This window comes from Nelumbo lutea, chromosome 4 (assembly GCF_056320005.1).
Source record: "Nelumbo lutea isolate HS-2025 chromosome 4, American lotus-T2T, whole genome shotgun sequence".
Taxonomy (NCBI): domain Eukaryota; kingdom Viridiplantae; phylum Streptophyta; class Magnoliopsida; order Proteales; family Nelumbonaceae; genus Nelumbo; species Nelumbo lutea.
This window is the reverse complement of record NC_142687.1, coordinates 38763659-38788539: the sequence shown is the minus strand read 5'-3', so window position 1 is coordinate 38788539 and position 24881 is coordinate 38763659. Positions and strand designations below refer to the sequence as shown.

Genomic DNA, 24881 nt, shown 5'->3' with positions numbered 1-24881 from the left:
CTTAATATCAACATAAAATCCCAACAACCAATATACACTTATTTTCAACAACTCCAATTACCGATTAAAAAGAATAACATTTAAAATTAATATTTTATAAACCAATTAAATAAATAATTTATCAAATCCACATTTGTATCAAAAAGTTGATTTTTAATTTAAAGAAAATTTTAAATATTAATAATAGAATGGTTATTTTAATACTTAAAATTTACTAATTTGCACACGATATATATCTTAATTTTTTTATAAATTATTAATTAATATTTTAATTTGCATTAAGTAACCATGTATTTATTTTTTACAAAAATAAAAATATTATTTATAAAATATTTAAAAATATAATATAAATTGAATCTATCAAATCCACTAATCTATATTTATATTAAAAAATATTTTTATTTAGAATTTTATAAAAAATATCAATAATGAAATAATTATTGTAGTAATTAAAATTTATGAGTTTTCATATAATATGCATCTTTGAAATTTAAATAGATTTGATATATTTTAAGTTAGGATTATATATTTTTATAAATTATCAATTAATGTTGATTTGCATTTCATAATAACACATTTATTGTTTATAAAAATGAAAATATTGTTACCAAAATTTTGAGAATTAATTTTAATTAAAAATTTGTTTAATGTTAAAGTTTATTAGTAAAATAGAAAAAAATGATACAATAATTGAAATATAATAATTGCATATGTTTTGTGCCTTAAACTTTAATATAAAATAAGATAATAATGGCTTTGTACATGTATTAATTTATAAAAAATGTATATAATATGTTTTTTAGAATCTTGATTGATGCATATTAATAAAATTATATGATATTTATGCATTCTCCTATATTAATAGTAATATATTTTTTTCATATATATCATTAAAATATACATTTCTTATATATTTATATATTATTTATAATTATTTTGATATTAAACCTATTATTAATAATATATTTATAAAATTAATACTCATTTTATAGCATATCTAATTGTTTTTATGTTTTTAATCTTTATCCATGCGTTTCCGATACGCATTGATATTCGAATTTTCCGATTCAATACTAATACTTTAATCCTATATTTTTTTTAGAAAATCCTATATGATACAATACCATTACTTTAATCCTTCAGCAATCAGCACCAATGAAGCCGATTTCACCAAACTGTAATTTTATTGACAACGAAGGGTGATTTTCTCCAGTGGCGTGCCCAACTTCCCGCGGCCTAATACGATCCTCTCCCTAAACCCCAAATTAAAAAGAGAAGAAAAACTGGAACAGAACGAGAAAGGGAGAAGACCCTTTATCAGACCTTTTTAATCCTTTGTCCTTCGAACCCTAACTCGTTCTATCTCTTGAGTCATGAAAATTTTTAAACGCTCGAACGTAACTCTTAGTGATTTGTATATCTGAATCAAACTTGCTCAGAATCGATAGACTCTAGGGTTTACTTTCCGCTGCTCGATTCGTAAAGATGTCCCTTCCTCCCATAGAGTGTAAATATGTTACAGAGGAGTGTCTCCGGGAATGGAAGAATGGGAACACCAATTTCAAGGTACCGAACCCGGTCCCGGCGCTTCGGTTTCTCTACGAGCTCTGCTGGGCTATGGTGTGTTCCTCTACTCTTTCGTAATACAAAATTTTTCCCCATGTGAAATTGTATCTTTAATGCTGACTTACTTATCTATGCATGTGGATTTGATTGTGAATTGTTTTGTTAGGTTCGTGGAGAATTACCGTTTCCGAAGTGTAAAGTAGCATTGGATTCAGTTGAATTTTCTGAGAAAATTTCGAGTGAAGAAATGGGTTCAAATTTAGCAGATATAGTGACCCAAATGGCTCAAGATGTGAGTTCCCTTTTTCTCACCCCCTACTCAATTGCTTGATCACAAAAGCGGAATGCCAATGTTTGTAGTTTGTTTTCTCTTTTAATGTTTACATGTTTTCTAATGTTGGTTTTTAGACTCATTACTTCAAAAGACAATGGAGAACTCATACAACGGCCCATGGAGAGGCACAAGCTGTAGCCTCTCTCAACTGATTACAAAGTAACTTAAAAGATAAAGACAAGCATTACAGCTGGGCCCAAAACAAGACTTCCCTATTTGCCCCTTGCTTAGCTAAGCCATCAGCCAAAGCATTTGCTAATCTCCCCAACCATAGTGTACTAACAGACATATTCCTTGTCAGCCACATAAATTTTTTGACTTCATTTCTGTGGCACCATAACAACTATCCCACCACCACCCTGGAGTCCCCTTCAATAATAAGCTGCCCTACACCCAATTGATTTGCAAATGGCTGCTAATAGTTCTGTTCTGATTGAATCTCCAATTCCCAAAGGACTTTTATAGAGAAGTACAATATCTCCAACCTCCCCCCCCCATTCTAGAGCGCCTTGGATTGCCCCGGCTGCTCCCATCAAAATTCAGCTTCATTGAGCCTTCAAGTGGTGGAATCGATCTTGTAATTGCCTTAGTCTTCCTAGATGAGCACTTTTCTACTGTTGACCAATTTCTCCGTTAAGTTTGAAAAGGAAAAGTGATGAAAATGTTCCAAACTCTTTAGTCCATGGATTGTCCTATTCAACACACGATCCTTCAGATCTTGGCTGCTCCTCTCCTTGTCTTAGAAGATCTTGGAATTCCTTTCTTCCCAAATTGTCCATAGCAAGGCAGCTCTAGCACATATCCACACGATTTTCTCTCTTTTTTTGGGCCAATTGAAGGTAGAAGGGTTAAAGATCATGCACACTTCTGCTGACATGTTCTACCTGCACCCAAACAACAAAAAAAAGCCAATTCCATAATTCTGTAGAAAAATGGCAAGACATTAGTAGGTGGTGACAGTCCTCCCCGTGAGTTCTACAGAGAGTACACTAGTTGGGTGAAATACAAAGGAAATGTCTTCTCTTAGGTTATCTAAAGTGTTCACTTTCCCATGATACACTTCCCAACAAAGAGTCATTATCTTAGGGGGAATTGGCCTACACCAAATTTCCTTTGCAGGGAAAATCTATTGAAAGGAAAACTAACAAAGGGACTTAAAAAAGGAAGAACAAGAGAAGATCCCTTTGGATCGGTGAACCCAAATCCTATTGTCTGGCTTGGATGGATCCAAACAGACTTGATTCAAGAGACAAATCAAATTGGAGGGAGAATTGATTTCCTCATCCCTTAACTAGTGTTTTAAAAGCGTAGAGCGCTAAAAAAGCGCAAGGGCCAATTTGCGCTTGAGGCACAAGGCGAGGCGCGCGCCTTTTTAAGCAAGGTGCAAAATTACAAAAAAAGGTAAAAATTAAAAAAGTCAGAAAATTCAAAGAAAAGCCAAAAAATAAAAAAAATGCAAAAAATTCAAAAACATTAAACATAATGTTAATAAAAAGTATAAACTTAAAATTTAAAATAAATGTTTTAAAAAACATATTATCTAAAATTAAAATACATAAACATAACATGTAAAGCGTATTCGAATGAAAATTTAAAAACAAAAGCAAACATATAAAGTATTTTCAAGCATGTAAAACCCACAATCTCTTTTTCTCGTTAATTGCATTGCTTCAAGTAGCTACTGTGATGTAAAACATTTTGCTTCAAGCGCAAAATTTTAAAAAGGCGCACGTTTGGGCTGAGGCGCAAGGCGCACCAGGCGTGCACCTAGGACTTGGGCGAGGCGCATACCCCAAAATGCGCCTCACCTGTCCGCCTAGGCACGCCTCAGGTGCGCCTTTTAAATCACTTACCTTAACCCCCTATGAAAACCAAAGTCCCAATGTGGAGCCAAAGGGGTTCCCTGAAGGGTGATAAAGTTTGAGATGACCTCATTTTTATACAAAGAGACAAAGAAAAGTGAAGGGAAAAGGTTCTTTAAAGGAAATTTTCTGATCCAAATGTCCCCCTAGAACTGATAATGTTCCCAAAACAAGCATCATACTTGACAAACCTGAGAAACCGAGGAAGAACATTGTGAATGGCTTTCCAAGGTGTTGTCAAAGTAGACTGCCTTGATACACCAGCATTCTCTAAACTACCATGAATGCTTCTCACCACTTCATGCCATAATCTCTCTCTCTCTCTCTCTCTCTCTCTCTCTCTCTCTTTCTCTCCCCCTCTCCAAAGGCCACTGCCACAACTACTTTGTCAACAGCGCTAGGTTTTTCTGAATCACCTTTCCTAGACCCAACCCTCCCTCCTCTTTATTTCTACACACAATTTCCCACTTATTTTCTTTCTGTCTTTAGGATACCACCTAGGGAATTTCAAGGGGTATTTTACATCATAGAGCCCGCCCATTGCTACTCTCCGCAAAAGTTCTAGAAGGAACCAGAGGTACAAGCAGTACTTCATTTAAATGGAAATGTACTCCCAAATCAATTCCTGTCTAGGAATTCCTTCACTAGCTACCTTCCCTGATCTGATGTTGTGGATGCCATAGACCAGCTGCTACTTGTTTCAGCAACCGATTTTTTTTTTTAAAGTCTCCTTCCACAACCAGATTTGCGTATTCCATTGATAAAAAAAAGAAAAAACAGATATGGCATTGAATTTTCCGGTCTTAGTCCTTGCAGTGCCACTAAGAATTTCACTTTAATTGAGCTTTGTTTTGATAGATAATAGTGGTTTTATTAATTAAAAAAGCACAGTATACATCATACAACTCCCCACAAAGAGGTGCAAGATGCAACCTCTAAACTATATCATAAAGCTTACAAGTGAGCCCAAAAGAGCCGATTCCTATGTGCCTCTTGTTTGGCTAGAAAATCTGCTAGCCCATTTGCCGATCTTCTTTCCCATTGACTGTGACTGAGGTATTTGATGTTAGCCACTTAAATCTTCTCAAAACCCCCCTGTAGGTCCAGGCTGCAATCTCCGGCTCTTTTATCCGTCCAATAACCAATTTAATTCACTTTAAATGAGCTTCATTCTCTTATTGAGCCCGAGTAAGCCACTGGGATATCACCTTAATGATTTCTGATTGTCCTGCCTATTCTGATTGTCTAGGATCTCCAATTCTGTTTCCATCAAAATTTAGCTTTAACATGTTCTGCAGTGAAGGATGACCAATCTGGTGCGCTTCTATCCCTTCACGTGAGCATTTATGCCACCATAAGCCATCTTATTGGATGCCATCCATGAAGAAAATAAAAAAGTCCTTCCTTGTCTTTATCCAGTGAATGATTCTGATTTTTGTCGAGCCTATTATACCCTCCACGGTTCCACCACAAGAGATTGATCAAGAAATATCCTGCTCCTTTTGTTCATCCTATGAGGTCTATGGAGTTTCTGCATGTATGCATCTTCACAGGATGCACCTTAGATTCATGTTGACACTTTCTCCTTATATTAAATGGCTGATTATGGGCATGCAAGTGAAAATTCAATGTTTGCAAAGATCGGCTAATTGCATGACTGATGTATTAACCAAACAAGGGGCAGTTAGGGACTGATTTTTTTTGGGCTCATAAAAAAAAATTTGGGGTTTGCAATGTGCCAATGGTACTGCCACAACAATGTGGATCAGCGATACAATCAAGCCCTATTGCCTTATACTGTGCTATTTGAGATAACTTCTCTTGTTAAATTCCTTATGGGTTCAATAATTTGTGGTATTTCCACCAAAAACATTGGCTTTGCATTCAACTACATTGCTAAAAAGCTCCAAAATCCTGGTTCTATCACATTAAACCCCTTTGAACAGAAAACAGAAAAGAAGTGGGTGAGAAAAGGTATACACCTTGTTGATTCATATGAGGTCAGGTGGATGGAGGTTTTAGGCTTTTGGGAAGTAGGTGATATGTTTTGACAGTGTAAGGTGGGAGGTGAAGTTAGGGGGAGGAAGAAGACGATGATAGATTCAGAAGTTGAGTGACAATAAAGAAGTTTGGATTGATTTTGATGTTTTTTTTTTTGTTTTATTTTTTGGGTTGGGTGAGTTGGTTTCTAATTTTCTATGGATTGATTGGAGGTTATTAGACCTGTTCATTGGCTGGGCTTTGGGCTCAACCCATGGACGTTTTACACTGCTTCTGGCTCCATTCAAATTTTGGCAAAAGCTCAACTCGATCCCAGCCCATGAACATGTCTAGAGGTTGTGGTTTTTATTAGTGTATAGTGTTTCTTTATCCTTTCAGGTGATTCCTTATCACCTTCTAATGTACTTTCTGTTTTCTTTTTCAATAATTTTTGTTTTAATATAAAGGGACAAAAAAGTTTACAAACCTTTGCAGATTGAGATCTTTCTAAAATTGAGAATACATAAGAGGTGTTTTTTTTTTTTTCCATTGCTTATAGATTAGTTAGCTTAGTGTTGATGGCTTAAACTTTTGGTGCCTCTCATGTACATCTCTATCTTTCTGGTTGAATGAAAACGTTACCTTTTCTAAAAAAAAAAAGAACGGATAATTGTGTTGTTGAATTTACTTTTGAGAGTATGGTTTTATGTATCACATTATATGAAAGGCCTATTTTCATCTTTCTTACTCATGGGATTGCATATTTTGCAGCTTACTCTGCCTGGAGAGCATCGTGCTCGCCTTATCAAAATGGTACATTATCTAATTTCACAACCTTTGCATGTTCTGTAAGTTTTTAAATTGTATTTTACCATGATTTGCTTTATGTTTGTTTTTTATGCAAAAGACAATGGGCAATGTTAATATACATTTTTTTTTGATCGTGTACTGTCAAATGTTATTAGATATGTAAAAAAAATGTTTATGCATGCAAAAGATTGCTTGCCAAGTATCAGAACCCCTGGTAGCCCCTGCAACCACCCAAAAAATACACCCTTTGGAGAAACATGCTAGTTAATGGTCTCCAATGGTAGCTCTCCATTATGCATTTTTTGAAGAACAATAAGAAAACTCACTAAACAGAAAAAAATGGATACAATCCAAAGATGATAGGTGACAAGATGGCACCTAGCAATACAAAGCAAAAATAACTCTGGTCTAGAATACATAGACTGATGCAGAAACTGAAATAAATTACACAGATTGAATTTCCAACACACTCCAGAATTTCTCCCCCAAGTCTTATCTACTACTAGCTTGATCAAAATCTGGAAGCACCCAAACGGCCAAACCCAATCCGCTACTAGCTTCCGCACCAGAGAACCCAGAGTTTTAGTACTTTTACCTTTGTTTTCGAAAAGCCTTCTATTCCTTTCATTCTACAGGACCCAACACACACCAAAGGGGATGCGTCTCCAAACTATCCTTGCTTTCCTGCTTCCTCCAAATCTTGGCCAAGAAGAAAAAAATTCTGCTGTTCACCTTGGCTGAAATCAGCATGATATTAGTGTACTGTTTTTGTGCTATCTAAGAGTTTGAGATTTCTAATGTAACATTTTTCTATCATCCAAATATTTTAACATGTTTGTATTTGGGGTCATATAGTGAACTGGTTGTTTAAGTGTAGGAAATGTGGCAAACCATGGGGCACCAGACTGTCTACAAATCTTGTGTCCCAAAGCCTGAGCTTTGGCTGCAAATATTGGTCTGTAAGCAATAGTAAATGTTCAGTGAAACATGTATTTTCTTGTGCTCCTTCTTTATTCTTTCTTCAGTTTTTGTCTTCTTCCCTACTCCCACTCGTTTGTCATGTTCAATTGATTGGATATCATTACCATCACATTGTTGTGCATGTTATGGGTGCTTATAAATCTTTCATTTTTTTCTTGGTATCTTTCATCATATTTTTCTCATTCAGGCAAAATGGCTACTGGAGTCTACACTGGTCCCATTGAGGCTTTTCCAGGAACGATGCGAGGTAGCTATTCCTCTTTTTTGAGTTAAACAGTCTTTTTAGTCATTGTGTTTTGCTTCTTCTCAATTCATTTGTTTGTTTTTTAATATGTTCTAGGAAGAATTTCTATGGGAGTCTGAAATGATCAAGATAAAGGCCCAGGATTTAAAGGCAAAAGAGGTATCAGATTAATAACTTCACATTTTAGTTTCATTTGTGATTTTTATTGACGTGGACTTTCACTGCATGATTTACATGTTGATTGGGGAAAGTATGTACTAGTCGTCTTTGATACAACATCATGAGGGTGCACTTGTGAGTTGTTGTGATCCTCAGAGATTTTTGAGGTTCTTAATGGCTCTATTGATGCAGTTCCTTGTGTTATGTACAACTGTTTCAACTCTGTCTACTCTTTGAGAACAAAATTCAAACATAGATATTTCTGCATAATGTTGGAAGAATGCTAAAATGGTCTTGGCTTTGGAGAGGTACTTCTACCATCCTAATACTAGTGCAAACTACAACCTGGGTTCAAACCCCTCCACCCATCCCCATCCCCACCCCTTAAAATACCTTTGATGCAAATTAAATGACAACTAGGAGACAGAATTAGGATCCTGTATAGCAACAGCGATATATACATTTTAGATATACATACAGGCATGCCAATGTGCCCATTTGTTGGATTGTTAAATTCATATTAAAGTTCATATCTTGATATCTTAACTATGACCTGATGATGTGACAAGGATATGGTGCTATGTTTCAATGCAGATGTAGGATGTTGGATATAGTAAATAAAAAATTAGGAAATCTGAACAAAACTGTATGCTTATAAGCAAAGTTTACTAATATGTGCTTATGGTGCAATTGTTTTTATCTTTACCAAAGAACCATGCTTATGGGTGTATGTCCTTGTGTGCATTTTGTTAGTTACCAAATGATAAAGGAACATAGTGGGCTTTACATACTGTCAACTAATAGGAAAGAGAGTAGTAAATCAAGAAGAAAATAAGAAGAAATAGAGAAAACACCAAGGTTTAACTTGGTCTGGCTCGTTAGTCTACATCTATGGGAAGAGAGGGAAAAATGTCCACTATGAGAACAAGAGGTACATGACTGAACTCTCTGTAGACTCGCAACAAAATATCCACTCTCACTCAACGCTAACCCCATACAACCAATGGCTTTAATAAGCAAAAGACCCACTTATATCAAAATTTCACACGAGCCCCTCTTCCTCCCATAAATACATGCAGGTTTTCAAATTTCATCAACATTACAAATATACCCTGTAACCTCCAACACCTTCCTTGAAAGAAAACTCAAATACGACCAAATACAATACTATCTCTCTACACCCTCCCTCAAACTCAAGTTGGGGAAACCAGTTTGAGTTTGCAAGTAAGGATGTTGAAGCAACCTCAATGAAAATAGGTGTATTGTTGAAGCAACCAACATGGCAATAGGTGTATTGTTGAAGTAACAACCATGAAACTTGGGATGCTGAAGGGGCCTCTTAGAAAATAGAAACCAAAGTTGGATGTTAGAAAGCTGAATGAACTCATGTTGGAAAGCCAAGTAGAGCCAAGTCATGATATAGTAATCACCAAATTGAAGCTGGCCAATAGAAAACCAACACATATCATGCCAAAGAATCGAAGTTTGCCATCAAAAGGCCAATCACAATCACCGAATTGAAGAACCATGTCCAACAACTAGATATTTAAAAATTCCAATAAAATCACCAAAACATAGTTGGCTAGCGGAAAGCCAACTAAGGTGAACTTCATAAACCAACACAAAGAATCATAGTTGGCCAACAGAAAGCCAATTATGAACTCCATAAACCAAATTGAGGAATTGGAGGTGGTCAATCGGAAAACCAACTATATAAAGTGAATCAAAACCCCATGCCACCTAAGGAGATCAAAACTCCAAGGATTTCCTCAACATAACTCAGAATTGATGAGCATACTAAATGATCATTGCTGAAACATTTTTTTTGGATGAATAATAATAAGTTTATTGATTCAGAAGCAAATTAGAGTGAGTTCATACATCATCCCAACGAGAGGCGCGAGCTGCAGCCCCTCCTTGAAACTTACAAGTAAACTAGGAAAGAAAAACAAGAATCACAACTGTGCCCAAAATAATTCTTCCCTATTTACCCCTTGCTTAGCTAACACATCTGACAAGGTATTTGCTGATCTCCCCACCCACTGTACAGTGACCAACATATTCCTTGTCAACCAACTAAATTTATTCATTTCATTCTTGTATCGCCACATAGCCTCTTCAGAAATTTTCAACCAACCCACCACCACTTTGGAATCCCCCTTGATTATTAGGTGTTGTACCCCCAACTGGTTTGCAAATTGGACCCCTTGTACAGCAGCTAAAAGTTTTGCCCTGATGGAATAACCAATTTCCAAAGGACCTGAGTAGAGCAACAAAATCTCTCCCTTCTCATTTCTCAAAGCACCCCCACTCCGGATAATCCTGGATTACCCATGCTGCTTCCATCAAAGTTCAACTTAATTGAGCCTTCGGGTGGAGGAGACCTGCTTGTAATTGATTTGGCCTTTAGAGATGAACACCTTGCTACTGCTGACCAATTTCTCCAAATGTCATTAAAGGAGAATTGATGAAAGATTTCCAAGGTCTTCAACCAATGTATCGCCTTGTTTAACGCACAGTCTTTCAAATCTTGGCTATTCCTTTCCTTATCTTGAAAAATTCTGAGATTCCTTTCTTCCCAAAGAGTCCAAGTCAAGGCAGCACGAGCATATCTCCACATAATTCTCCCTATTTTTGTAGGCCAATAAAAGATAGAATGGTTGAAGAGCATGTGAACTTCTGCTGGTAGACTCCAACTACCCCCAAACAACGAAAGTAGCCAAGCCCAAAGGTCTGCAGAAAAGGGACAAGATACTAATAGATGGTAACAATCCTCACGGTGAGCTCTACAGAGGATACCCCAATTAGGAGAAATACAGAGAAAATGTCTTCTCTTTTGTAGGTTGTCTAAAGTGTTTACTTTCCCATGGAAAACTTTACAACAAAAAGCCATAATTTTTGGGGGAACTGGCCTACACCAAATTTCTTTTGACGGAAAGGGTTGGTGAGTAGAAAGTTGAGAGATGGACTTGAAAAAAGAAGCACAAGTGAAGGTTCCATTGGATCTAGGAGTCCAAACCCTCTTATCTGGCTTGGAGGGATCCAAACAAACCTGATTAAGACACCCAAGCAAAAAGGAAAGAGACTCAATTTCAGCATCCCTAAGTCCTCTAAGAAACCCAAAATCCCAAGTAGGATCTAAGGGTGTTCCCAAAGGTGAGACAAATTTTGAGACCACCTCTTTTTTGTACAAAGAAATAGAGAAAAGCGAAGGGAACAAATCCTTTAACGGTGAGTCTCCTACCCAAATATCCTCCCAAAAAAGGATAGAGTTGCCAGAACAAACATCATACCTGATAAAATTGAGGAATAGCCTTCCAAGGTGCTGCTAGGTTAGCTTGCCTCGATACACTAGCATCCCATCCATTCTCTGACCTCCCATGAATGCTTCCCACCACCTCATGCCACGATCTCTCTCTTTTCAAAGGCCATCTCCACAACCATTTCCCTAACAGAGCTTGATTCTTTCTAATTACCCTCCCAATTCCCAAACCCCCATCTTCTTTACTTCTGCACACAATTTCCCAATTAACCAAGTGATCATTTTTCTCTTGTTCCGACTCCCATAAGAAGTCTCTCATCAACTTCTCCATCTTCCTAGCTTCCCTAACTGGTATCCTAAAGACAGACAAATAATGGGTAGGTAAGTTAGCCAAGGTAGCTCTTATTAGGGTAATTCTTCCTCCTAAAGAGATATAGTTCCTCTTCCATGAGACTAATATCTTCTCAAACTTTTCTAACACTGGGGTCCAAAATCTACTCTCCCTAGGATTTGCCCCTAAAGGAAGTCCTAAATATGACATAGGCCAAGTAGAGGTGGAACACTCAAGACACTCCGCAATAGCCTCGACCTCCTCTACCTCCAAATTTATACTTGCTACGCAACTATTTTCCAGATTTATTCTCAAATTAGAGACACTTTCAAATCCTTTTATTAGCTCCTTCAGGTTTGCTACCTTTTCACTAAGACTTCCTTCACAAAAAATCATTAGGTCGTCTGCAAACTGAAGGTGGGTGACGGGGACTTGGTGTCTCCCTATTCTCCAACCCCTAATGGCATCTTCACTGTCAACCTTAGTAATGATCTTACTAATCACATCAGCTACTAAGGTAAAAAGGAAGGGTGAAAGTGGATCCCCTTGCCTGACACCCCTGCAAGCTGGAAAAAAGTCCCTCACCGTACCATTTACCAGGATAGAGTAGTGACAAGTACTGATACACCCAAAGATCCAACTACACCACTTGTCCCCAAATCCACCATTTCGCATAACCTCTAATAGAAACTCCCAGTCCACCAAATCATAGGCCTTTTCAATATCCAATTTACAAATGAATCATTTCCTACTAGATATTTTCATTTCCTCCACACACTCATTCGCAATTAAGATCTGATCTGTTATTTGTCGCCCTTGAATGAAAGCCCCCTGAGTTTCACTAATGATGGTAGGGAGGACTGTTTTGATCCTCAATGAGAGCACTTTAGCCAGAATTTTATAGATGCTTGTCACCAGACTAATAGGCCTATAATCTTTTGGGTGGTTGGCATCATTCTTCTTAGGTATCAAGGCCAAAAAGGTGGCATTAATTCCAGGGCTTATAGTGTGATTGTCTGCAAATTCCTTGAAGACTTCAGCTAGATCCTCTTTCAACACCTCCCAACAGTCTTGATAAAAATCCATTATAAAGCCATCTGGACCCGAAGCCTTGGATCTATCCATTAGAAAGACAACTTTCTTAATCTCTTCTTCCTCGAAATCCCTTTCCAGCCACTCCTTCATTAATTCTTGGCCAATCCACCCTTTCCATGACTGTTCTCTCACTCAAAGGCCTTCTATAAATCGATTTGAAGTGGTCCACAAATTTTCTGGCTATGTCATCCTGGTTGGTAATCACCTCCTCTCCTAACTCTAGATTGGTCACAAAATTCTTTCTTCGTCTTCCATTTGCCAAATCATGGAAGAATCTAGTGTTCCCATCGCCTTAATCCACTTGTGTCTAGATTTTTGTCTCCAACCGATTTCTTCCCTCAATAACACTTCTTCCAACTCCTTTTTTAATTGTCTCCTTAACACTCTGTCCTCCTCGGTCAGCCCATTGTGAGATTCCTTTACATCCAAATTCTCTATTCGAGAGATTAGGCCCAATTTTTGCTCCTCAATTCTACCAAACTGATCTCTATTCCACTCATTTATTTTGGCTCTCAACCTTTTTAATTTCTTATGAAACTTGACCCCCTTCCATTTTACCCCCCTCTCCTCCTCACCCCACCACTCCTTCACTTTTTTTCACAAAATCTGGATGGGTAAGCCACATATTTTCGAATCTAAAAGGTTTGGGTCCTATAGGAAAAGACTCAGTTCCTATTTGGATAGGACAGTGATCGGAGGTGACCCTGGGTAATGCCCTAGCAACCAAGTTTTCCAAACTATTCTCCTAGGCAAGATTAAAAAGGAATCTATCCAACTTCGAGCAACAGAGGTATTTCCTTCAATTCACAATCTTCAATAAACCCATTAAATTTCTTCATGCTTGTTGAGATTACCTATTGGGGATTACTGGTTTCATTAGAGAATCTAATGACGTTAAAATCCCCGCCCAGGCACCAAGGACCATCTCATAGCTCCTTGATTGCATATAGTTCCTCCCACATCTCATTCCTCTCTCTATAGGAAATAGGGCCATAGACATTGGTTAAGACCCATACACACCCATTTTCTACATTCTTGCACTTAATGGAAACTGAGAATCTGCCTATCAATTCTTCCACTACTTCCACCACATCTTCCCTCCACAATGTTACAATCCCCCCCGAGGCTCCCCAAGAAGGAGACGATCTCCAACCTAAACCTCTAGCCCTCCAAAAACTCCTCACCCATCTCCCAACTAATTCCATCAGTTTGGATTCTTGTAACAACACAATATCAGGTTTTTCCGTATGGAGTAGGTCTTTGATTGCCCTTCTCTTCTTTGCACTCCCTAACCCTCTTACATTCCAGCTAATAATTTTCATCGATACAAAATAGCAAAGGAACCCAATAAGAGGCCATATTCTCCTCATTTTAGGCCCTTTCTCCTATCCCCTTTACCACTGAATTCTAAGTCCCCCTCAATGTCTGAAATTAACCCTTCCACTTCAAATCTTTTTTTCTTATTTCTTCTTCTTCCCCCCCCTTCCCAATTTCTCCATCCTTTCCATCCAATGTTTGAGAAAGAATTTTACCCTTCTCACACTTATTTTGGCTACAACATCTTTCTACGAGTCCTTCCTTTTTATTTTGTTCCTCCATCATTGTACAGATCAACTCCCAAATTCTATCCGCCTCCCCCTTACTACTTCCTTCCAACACCCTCTCTCCTCCTTCCACTATCACCCTCTCTCTTGCATCAGAAACTCCTGGATGGGAAGCTGGGATATCTGTTACAGACATAGCAAACAAGTCAGTACCTAAAACAGAATTGACACCCATACCTGATAGAACGGGGGTAGGACTAGAATCACTGGAAATGACTTGCTGACAGGCGACAAAAGGTTTTAAAGCTTTTCTCCTTTTTGGACAAGGTTGTGAAGTAGACATGGTGAAAGATTCACTTCCTGACGACCTACCCACTTGGAAAACCTTTCTTTGTGTTTTCGATACTGGAATACCCGCATCCATCCTCACGGCCGATTCTTGTCCATCTCCACCAACATCCTGTAATTCATTAGTCTCACGGTCAGCTCCCTCGATGAAGGGAGGAGGAGTTTTAACAGCTTTAGAACCAATTTCTTCACCATTCCTTGTCTTCCCGCCACCTGCCTCTTCAGTCTCTTCCTCTAAAAACAACAACTCTGTATGCAAACTTTCTGTTTCAAGAAGATCATTGTTGCTTTTTGGAGACAAACTTCCCAGACTTAGCGTTTCGTCTCTATCAGAATCGTCATTGCTGTTTTGTTCACTCAACCAATCTTCAAGCCCTGTTTTGTTCTCAACACTAGGCTTCAGGTATCTTGGGTTGCGCCTATCTGGTGAGAGACGGTTCGCCAGGTTGGATGGGACCCACTGTAGAGAGCCTCAAGACTGCGAGTCTTGAAACATTTTTGTGCCTGATCTGTTCGGTCGAGAGGAAGGGTTCGGGGTTGAAGAAGATAGACACTTTATCTCGTCTATCAGCTCATCCCTCCTCCCATTCACGTACTTACCTAACATGCCCCTTGGCCCATCTGTCTTATAATTGGGCTCAAGACTATAGGAGCCCAACTTTAAGTCCTTTACTTGAGAAGCCTTCTCCAGCCCACCATAAAAGGGATCCACTCGATTGGGCCCTTCTTTTCGTCCTATGTGACCACACAGAGACAAAGCTCTCCTCTGTTCGTACCTCCACCTTTCGTGGAATTTCTTCTGGCTTCACACCACTTAGCAAGATTGCTACTGAATAGAGATCGCCCCAGAAAGCACCTTTCAAGATTCCTCCACACAACACAGCTATAGATTCTGCTATTTCTTGTTTCCATAGATGGAACGACAAGCCTATTACATGCACCACCACACCATCTTCAACAAAAAAATCCTTGGAGTTGGATGTTGGATTCCATTTGAAGACTGTGAATGATCCGAACTCAGCCTGAACATTGATAGCTAATATTTCCAAATCATTCTCTAATGGATCTAGGATGACTTTACAGTTATCGAAGGGGGTTACTATGAAAACACTCTTCAACTTCAACCTGGTTGCCAGTAAGTCAGCTACCCTCCTCCAATCATTAACCTTTTCCTTGACTTGTATCACAAACTTACTATCCCACTCCTCCTCTAGACCTCCCACCATTCTGCAATGGCCTTTTGTTTTTGCCATGACCACTGGCCCTTGTTGTACCCTGCTGTTACTGAGATAAGCCTTCTCCTCCCTGGAGGCTTTTTTCTCATTTTCTACTCTTTGAACTAAGAACTCTTTGAGCAACCAGTCAACTTCCCCCCAGCCTTGGTTCTGTTTTCCTGCTGGTAGACACACTGTTGCCTTTGTCCCTTACCAAAAAATTCAGCCAAAGCTATGAAGAACCCCTTTCTATTCCTCTTACATTCAACAGCATATCTTCTCCCTTCTAGCGTACTAAAATCCTGCCAGTTTATCTGCTTACCTTTTGAACAGGCTCCAGCTATGAACTTTCTTAGCCACTCGATCACTTCTAATCCTTCCAGCAATATTGTACCCTTTTTCGCTTCCCTTACCTTCAGGCTTGCCTTCCCCTTGATTCTCATTTCTTCGAACAGGAGATTTTTTGCTTCCATCTTCAAGGATCTCCTCCACTGACCTGCCTGCACGAACTCCATCTCCTCCATTTTCCCTCCCATCTCAGTTCCTCTCAAATGATCATTTCTTAACTTAGCAGATTTTACTGAAAGATCATATTTTTAAATCATTTGTGAAACATTTTATCAAACACCTTCCATGCAAAACATGTATGAGGTAAACAAACCAGATATTGGCCAATGATAATAGATCCGTCGTTCACCAAAATAGTCTAAATATCAAGCTAAGCCACAAACAAGATCAGATTAGAACCGATCATAACAATGGGGAACCATTGTAGAAAATTTGTAGCTTTGAGTCATTTTCTCGAACACCAAATAGGTCACCTTGAGATCCAATATCACATGTTGATATTGATAATCATAAATAGACCAGAGAAGTTGCAGAATTTCTATAACATTTCTTTGAAAAGAAAGAACTCACAAAAAAAAAAAAAAGAACGCCAAGCTTGACCAAATAATCAACAACCAACCTTTAAGATAATTAATCAAACAGTTGATATGCAACATAGAAACCAGAATCTGCTTGAAGATATGAACTAGTTCATATGCTAGGGAGCATAACCCACAAGACAAGAAGGAAAAATATAAATCTTTCCATTTATATATATATATACCTCCGGAAGAGAATAAAAAAAGCTTTAATAGCATTAAAAATAAGGACTGGAAGACACCCTAATATACCTCCAGATCAGATTTTCTTGCCCAAATGACCCTTTGATCTTCTTTCTCTTAAAAAAATGACCTGAACTCTAAAAAGGTCATGTCTAAATTCCAAATCTGATCTTACTTTTTCCTGGTTTCTGAAAGAAGCAATATCACCCCTTGAGGGGTTTAGTAAAATTCTAGAAAAATGATGGAAGATACTCGCAAATATTCTTCATTGAATGGTAAAAGTCCCTATCAGATTGCTTCACAGATTCAAAGCACTACAGACCTTGTGTGAACAACTGTGAACAGTAACTCGATTGCTAGTCTTCCTTGGTTCACCAAACTAATTTCTACACTATACCTGCTCTAATACCATGTCAATTAACATGAAGGAGAATAGTAAATCACGAAGAAATTAAGACGAAGAAATAGGGAAAACACCAAGGTTTAATGTGGTTTGGCTTGGTAGCTTACATCCATGGGGAAAGAGGGAAAAATATCCACTATAAGAACAAGAGATACATGTCTGAACTCTCTATAGACTTAAAACAAAATATCCACTGTCACTCAACCCTAATCGCACGCAACCAATGGCTTAAATAAGCAAAATTCCTACTTAATATCAGAATTTCATACAGGCCCCTCTTCCTCCCATAAACACATCCAAGTTCCCAAAATTTATTAACATTACAAACTTACCCCTGTAACCTCCAACACATACAATAGAAACTGCATACTACATGCCTTTTTTTACATTCTGAAAGTAAATGAATGCAGACTAATTCATCCATCCAATCTGCAGTTAGAAACATTTTTTATGTTTGACATATGTTTGATATGCTGGATATCTATATTTGGGAATTCCCCATATATTTTTGTAGTGTAGCATCTTTAAAAGTATTTTGTGAATTGCAGGTCAGGGTAAACACCCGCCTTCTTTATCAGCAAACAAAATTCAACCTTCTTAGGGAAGAAAGTGAGGGTTATGCTAAGCTGGTATGTTTCAAATTTGAATTGCTTGTGTTTATTTATGTAATGGGTTAGTGGGTTTGTTATTTAGCAATATTGGTTCAGAGGCATGCCAAAGGGATTCAATTTTATAATTCCAAACTCTAGGCTGTTTCCAGGAAGATGATTGCTCTTTTCAATGTCTTAAGTCTTAACTAGACTATACAATCTTAATGTACGAAAGTTTTGGTACTTGCAGGGCCACTGCCCAATCCGGATTCCCACTATCTGGGGTCTTGGGGGGTAGACTGGGTACAGACCTTACCTTTGACTTTCTTGCAATAAGTGGCTGCTCTCAAACTTTTTTTTTACACTTGTCACTTACAATTGCACTGACCTATTCCCCTTTACCAAATCTTGGAATTCATGTCCTTTACCATGGTCTTTTTAAACATTTCCATCTGTTGACTAAAAAAGGAAAGAAATTTAATTTCTTTTTCCAAGCTCAAACTATTTCAAGTAGTGCGATTCTCATTGTCTTTCTCCTAGTTAAACTGTGTTGCTCTTTAAAGTAGGAGGTTTTCTGTGGTGGTGTCATCATCATCATCCAAGCCTTTTTCCCAACTATTCGGGGTTGGCAACATGAATCTTGTTTCGTCATTCCATTCTGTTTAATGCCATATCCATTGCTAGATTATGAGTACTTAAAATAATTTCTAACTACTTTGAACCATGCCCTTTTTGGTCCATCCCTCACCCATGTAACCTCTTCAACTTGTAACAGATCACTTCGCTTACGGGTGCTGTTGGTGGTCTTCTATGCATGTGACCAAACTGTCTTATCTTCTTTTTCTCATTTCATTACCTATTGGAGCTACTCCTAGATTCTTTCTAATGATTTCATTTCTGACCATATCCTTTCTAGTTTTTCCTCTCATCCATCTGAGCATATGCATTTCTGCCACACTTATTTTATGGACTTGTTATTTCTTTACTGCTCAACATTCTGCCCAATACAATATAGCTGGCCTCACAACTGTTTTGTAAAATCTTTCCTTTCAATCTAAATGGTATTTGTGTATCACATAAGACTCTAGATGCACTCTCCAGTTTGCCCACCCTACCTAATTCTATTGGGCAATATTCTCCTCAATCTCTCCCTTGTTATGAATTATTGAACCAAGGTACTGGAAAAGGTCACATTGCATTATCTCTTGATCTCCAATCCTAAGTGTATCCTCATTTGCATTCTTCTTCTTCTTCTTCTTCTCATTATTAAAATTACATATTATATATTTTGTTTTAGTCCTACTTATTATGAAATTGCTTGTTTCTATGGGTCCATAAACTTAAATTTTCCTTTAGTCTTTATTAGTTTCATCAATTAAACAATGTCATCAACAAACAACATGCCCCATGGGTCCTCTTCTTGAATATGTTTAGTCAATTCATCTATGATAAATGCAAATAAGTAAGGGCTAAGTGTTTAACCTTGGTGAAAATCCATTGTAATTGCAAAATCTAAGTTCTCTCCTACAAGCGTTATAACATTGGTTATTGCACCCTCATGTGTGTCCTTACTTGGGCCATGTCTGGGAGTGCTTATGTTAAAAATAAGTGCTTATTTGAATAAGCACTTATTTCATATTGGGCGTTTGGTAGTCTTTTTTATCCAATAAGCACTTAAATAAGCATTTGTGACCATTTTGTCCTTCATTTTCTTTCAAATTTTACGAAAGCACTTTTATAAAAGTACTTCTGTAAAATTCAACTAGGGATAGTTTTATAATTGGTATTTTAAAATTCAATTAGGGATAATTTTGGAAGAAAAAATTGAATAAGTGCTTATTGTATAAGCACTTAAAAAAGCTGGAAACTTGGGCTTAAAAAATAAACCCTTATTTTTAAAATAATCACATATTTTGGGCTTATTTCCCAAACACCAATAAGTGCTTAATGGTGTGGTCCAACCCAAATAAGCACTTATTTTTAAGCACTCTAAAACATGGCCTTAGATTTATATACCTATTGGGGGTTCCTTTTTTTCCCATGACTTGCCTTCATATTAGATATTACCTCTCTAGGGATTCTATCATATGCTTCTCTAGATCAATGAACACCATATGGAGATCTCTCTACTTTTCTCCAAACTTTTCAATCAATTGTTATAAAAGAAAGATATCTTGCATGGTTGATCTCCTTGGCTTGAACCCAAATTGGTTTTCTGATATACTTGTTTCATGCCGTAGCCTTTGTTCAATTGTTCTCTCCCAAAGTTTCATAGTGTGGCTCATGAGTTTAATCCCCGGATACTATTACAACTTTGTATATCACTTTTGTTCTTAAAAGTAGTCACCATATTGCTCTTTCTCCATTCATCAGGCATCTTCTTTTCATTCGTTACCTCAGCAAATGGCTTAGTTAGCCATAATAAGCCAATAAGCCTACCTCTTCCATACCTTTCCGCACCTCTATTGGAATACCATATGGTCTTAATGCTTTTCCCTTCATCTTATATATGTCTCTTTCACTTTAGCAATTCTAATTTTATGAAGTTACATGTTATTTCCAACATTTATTAGTATGACTAATCTCTCCTCTACTAGCACCCTTTGGATGTTGTTCATTTAATAATTTTTCAAAATATTTTTTTTCATCTTTTATTTTTGATCAGTAAAGGTTGGATTTATTAAAAACTGAGAAATGACAACTTATACAACGAGCTTCCCATAGTGAGGTGCAAGATGCAGCCTGAATTACAAATAAAAATACAATTGAGCCTGAAATAGGTGAACCCTCTATCAGTGTAGTTTGAGCAAGAGAAGGATGAACAGTTTTGAGGTGTGTCTAATGGTTGGCCACACCAAGAAAAAAGTATTTATATTGAAAGAGATAAAAAGGAAACTCGACCCTTATGTTACAAAGAGTAAATGTACACAGTAAGAACAGAAAGAGTGTGTACAAGATATAAAAGAGAAATAAAATTATAACTTTAACCTTCACTATCTTTACACCCTTTGCATTCCTTGCTTAGCTAAGTAATTTGCTATCCCATTCACCGATCTCCTTTCCCAAAGAATTCTTACAATCATGTTAATGGCCAACCATTTAAACCTTTTCATTGCTTCTCTGCAAGTCCAAACTACAGTGTCCGGATTCCTTAGCCCCCCAACTATCAACTTAGAGTCCCCCTCAAGTAGCAACTCATCAATGTTCAGCTCTCTAGTAATCTGTGCTCCCTGCAAAACTACTTGCAAATCATCATGGAAAGAGTCTCCCACTCCTACAGGACCTGAAAATAAAGCAATTATATGGCCTTTTGCAATTCTGAATATACTAATTTATTTATTTATTTTTTGATCAGCATCAACATCAAATTTTATTACTTAGATAAAGAGAAATGTACAAATTCTAAGGCAGCCTCGGCTACCACCAAGAAAGTTCAAAGACAATTTAATATTCAGTCTTACAACTGAGCCCAGAAACACACTGCCCTGTTTACCCCTTGCTTTGCTAGTTGGTCAGCTAGACTATTTGCTGACCTAGGAGTCCATTGAATTATCAGCTGCTTATCCCTTGAGAGCCTCTTGAATTGTTTGATTTTGTTTCTAAAAAACCAAGGAGCCTTCTCATTCTGTTTTAGTCAACATATTACTATTTTGGAGTCACCTTCAACTATTAGCTTTCTTACCCCCATCTCCTTAATTTTCTGCATCCCGTAAATCACTGCATTCAGTTCTGCTGTTACAGAATCACACAATCCAATGGGGGCTGAGTACATGCCCATGATCACTCCGCTTTCATTTCTTAAAACCCCTTTAATTCCAGATGGACCCGGATTCCCAAAACTACTTCCGTCAAAGTTTAATTTCAGGAATCCCAACCCTTTAGTGACTTCCGCTTGGCTGAAGTTGGGGCTACAATTGTTCTCCAGTTCCTTATTATGTCATCAATAGAGAAAGCTGAAAACAACTCCAGTGTCTTTGTCCAGAAAGCCACTTTTGCCATAATCCCTTCAATTAATGCTTCTTTGCTCTTTTTCTTTTCCTTGAATATACATTTATTTTTCTCCTCCCATAAGGTCCTGATTACTGCTGCCCTTGTACACCTCCACATTAGTCTTCCTCTCCTTTTTGATCAGTTGAAAGTAGAACCATCAAACAACTATTCCTATGGGCCCTGGATTACCAAGGCTGCTACCATCAAAGTTGAGCTTTATAAATCCTTCTTCAGGAGGTACCCAAGCTAAGGCAAGCCTTATCTTAATTTGGAGAGGAAGAAGCTGAGCACAGGGAGGAAAAAAAGAAGCATAAGAGAAAAAGCCCTTTGGGTGAGGGGTCCAAACCCAACTATCTGATAAAGAAGGATCCAAAATAAAAGAATCAAAGAGTTTCTAAAGCAAGGCAACCTGATCTAACTCATGCTCTCTCAAGTCTCTTCTCAGGCCCAAATCCTAACCAAGACTCCTTGATCTTCCCCTTCAATACACCTAATATGGTTTAAATTTTTGCGTTTTCTTTCTTTCATCTTTGGTAGTTTATAAATTCCTTTTTTCTTCCTCATTAGTGCCTAGTTTATGATAAAGCTCATTATATGCCTTAAATTTAGCTTACTTTCTTTTTAATTTCTTCTCTTGTGGTTTTATATTCTTCCAAATTTTATCTATTTTTAGATTTTTGCCAATCTTTATAATATGCTCGTTTTAACCTGATCATATTTTGAACCTCTTCATTCCACCACAAGTTTCTTTAGCACTTATCCAATTCTCTTTAGATTCTCCTAGAACCTCCTTTGCTACTTTCTTTAGATTTCCTACCTAATTCTTGGACATTATTTCCTTCCCCATTTTTCTTCCATTTTCTAATGCACACATCTATCATTGCTAATTTATATTCTTAGACATCATTCATTTTGTTCTCCTAGTAAGGAAAAAAAATCCATTTTTCTGTGGTGGTGTATTCAGTATTGTCTCATAATTCATTCCCTTGATGATGTAGTATTTCTGAATATGTTCATCTATTGATTGTTGTTTTGACTTCTATCTATAGTACGTTTGTTGTTCATCCCCCCCCCACCCCCCCCCCCCCCCCCACCCCAAATGCTTTTAATATATATATATATATATCGTGCTTATCCCCTTTTTCATTTGACATGTATTTAATATTTTTTCTCATCTCTTTTTCTATCTCCCAGAATAACATTTATCATGGAAGAATCCTCTAAACTCTATATAATGAAAATTTCTAAACCTGTATTTCTTGGATGTTGCGTTTCTCTTTAATGTCTAACCTCCTGTAAAGTATTTACAATGATGCGGTCTGTTTACATTTATGAATGAGTGAGCTAGTTGACTTTGTACCTTGGCTGGGGGGGGAGTACTCCTATTGTTTGCACTAAGACTTTCCTAACTTCGTGGTTTTACTTCTAGCAGTGACTGCCGATTCAGTTAATTATAAAAAAAGAAAAAAAAAAGAAACAGGAAGTTACAAGCTTGCCTTCTTGTTATTCATTTTCTTGTAGGTTACACTTCTCTGCCGAAGTGGTCCTGAAGCTTCAACTAACAATGCATCAACAGCAATGATCAGCATCATTAAGGTTTTTCCTTAAACATAATAGTCTTGCAAATACTTATTCTAAACTACTATAATCGTTATTTATCAATTTTGTCGCTATATTTTAACTTCTGCAGTCACTAATTGGACACTTTGATCTGGATCCGAATCGTGTTTTTGATATTGTAAGTTGGTTGTTATGTTCCATATTTTTTGCCTGTTTTACTCATTGTTGTATGTGTATTAGGTCTTACTAGATAGCCTTTATATGTCCAGAAATGAACTTAAAACTCATGATTCATTATATGAAATGTGGCTCCATCTTTGTTGCAGTACTCATGGACCTGATGCTCTTTTTGTTATGTGATTTATTAGGTTTTGGAATGTTTTGAACTTCAGCCTGACAATGGTGTCTTTTTAGACTTGATACCTCTTTTCCCAAAGGTATGGAAAGATATCCTGTAGGCCATAATATTGCATAAACTGCTTATATAGGTGTGTTTTTTGGTTGCACAATGATTGCAGAATGAAAAATTGCCATTTTCACTCATTATGTTTCCTACTTTACAGTCTCATGCTTCTCAAATCTTGGGCTTTAAGTTCCAATATTATCAGCGCATGGAAGTAAATAATCCTGTGCCTTTTGGACTCTATCGACTTACAGCTGTGCTTGTGAAAGCAGAGTTCATTGATCTTGATAGCATGTGAGTATATGTTTTTTGATTATGTTCCATGATGATATTGGGGTTTGTTCTTTACTACTTTTAATGTATTTGTTATTGTATGTTCCCAATACTTTCTACTTTTGTTTTGACCTATGTTTCATCTCTTGTTATGTCCTGTTCTTTTAATTCCACCAAGCATATGCTTGTCAGTGTTGGGATTCTTGTCAGCTGTGATATAAATGCTTTATTTTTGAGTGCTTTTTTGTTACTGACAGTCACATTTTGCTATGTACATTACTGGGTCCTCACCAATTGGTATTAGCTCTCTTGTGGCATTTGGATACCTGAAGAAACTTGGGTTTAATGATTAAGTAAAGAAAATATGAGATGAAACGTTGGTTTTGATCTTGATCATCTCCTAGTTGGTCTTATTTGTATTTTGGTCTTTGTTTTGGTATTCCCAGTCGATTTGACCATTTGACACAGTGGAAGAACAGATTTTTTGTGAAAATGAGAAGTCTAATTATTTACTCTTTTACGTCTGAGTAAGAATTTAAGACGAAATTTATAATTTTTTTTGACAAGGTAAGGTAAACTTTTATTAATCAGAGGAAAGCAAACAAACTGCTCACTGTACAAGAGAATGTACAACTGAAAACAGCTTTAAGAAACCTCAAAAAAATTTACAGCCACACAAGAAGCCAGAACATCTCCCTTGAAAAGCAGATTGGACCTCAGCCACCCTGAGGTCATCTGCAATTAAATTATCACCCTTTCAACCTGAAGCTGCTTCTGGTTGAAAATCCTTCTGTTTCTTTCCCTCCAAATTGATCACAGCACT

At 37.2% G+C, this 24881-nt stretch overlaps 1 protein-coding gene across 3 annotated transcripts in view; it reads left to right on the top strand.

Moving 5' to 3' along the window:
• The first annotated feature begins 1267 nt into the window (after positions 1 to 1267).
• Positions 1268 to 24881, top strand: part of THO2 — a 75452-nt gene continuing 51838 nt past the window's right edge. For 2 of the 3 annotated variants that reach the window (XM_088985910.1, XM_088985909.1), the window contains exons 1-10: positions 1268 to 1620; positions 1733 to 1858; positions 6514 to 6555; positions 7721 to 7780; positions 7874 to 7936; positions 17791 to 17871; positions 23344 to 23418; positions 23513 to 23560; positions 23751 to 23819; positions 23946 to 24079. In XM_088985910.1, the coding sequence (XP_088842036.1) occupies positions 1486 to 1620; positions 1733 to 1858; positions 6514 to 6555; positions 7721 to 7780; positions 7874 to 7936; positions 17791 to 17871; positions 23344 to 23418; positions 23513 to 23560; positions 23751 to 23819; positions 23946 to 24079 (833 nt within the window). In that variant the 5' untranslated portion in view covers positions 1268 to 1485. Of the gene's footprint in view, positions 1621 to 1732; positions 1859 to 6513; positions 6556 to 7488; positions 7508 to 7720; positions 7781 to 7873; positions 7937 to 17790; positions 17872 to 23343; positions 23419 to 23512; positions 23561 to 23750; positions 23820 to 23945; positions 24080 to 24881 lie in introns of those variants that run through there. The other variant, XM_088985911.1, reaches the window with a different exon arrangement.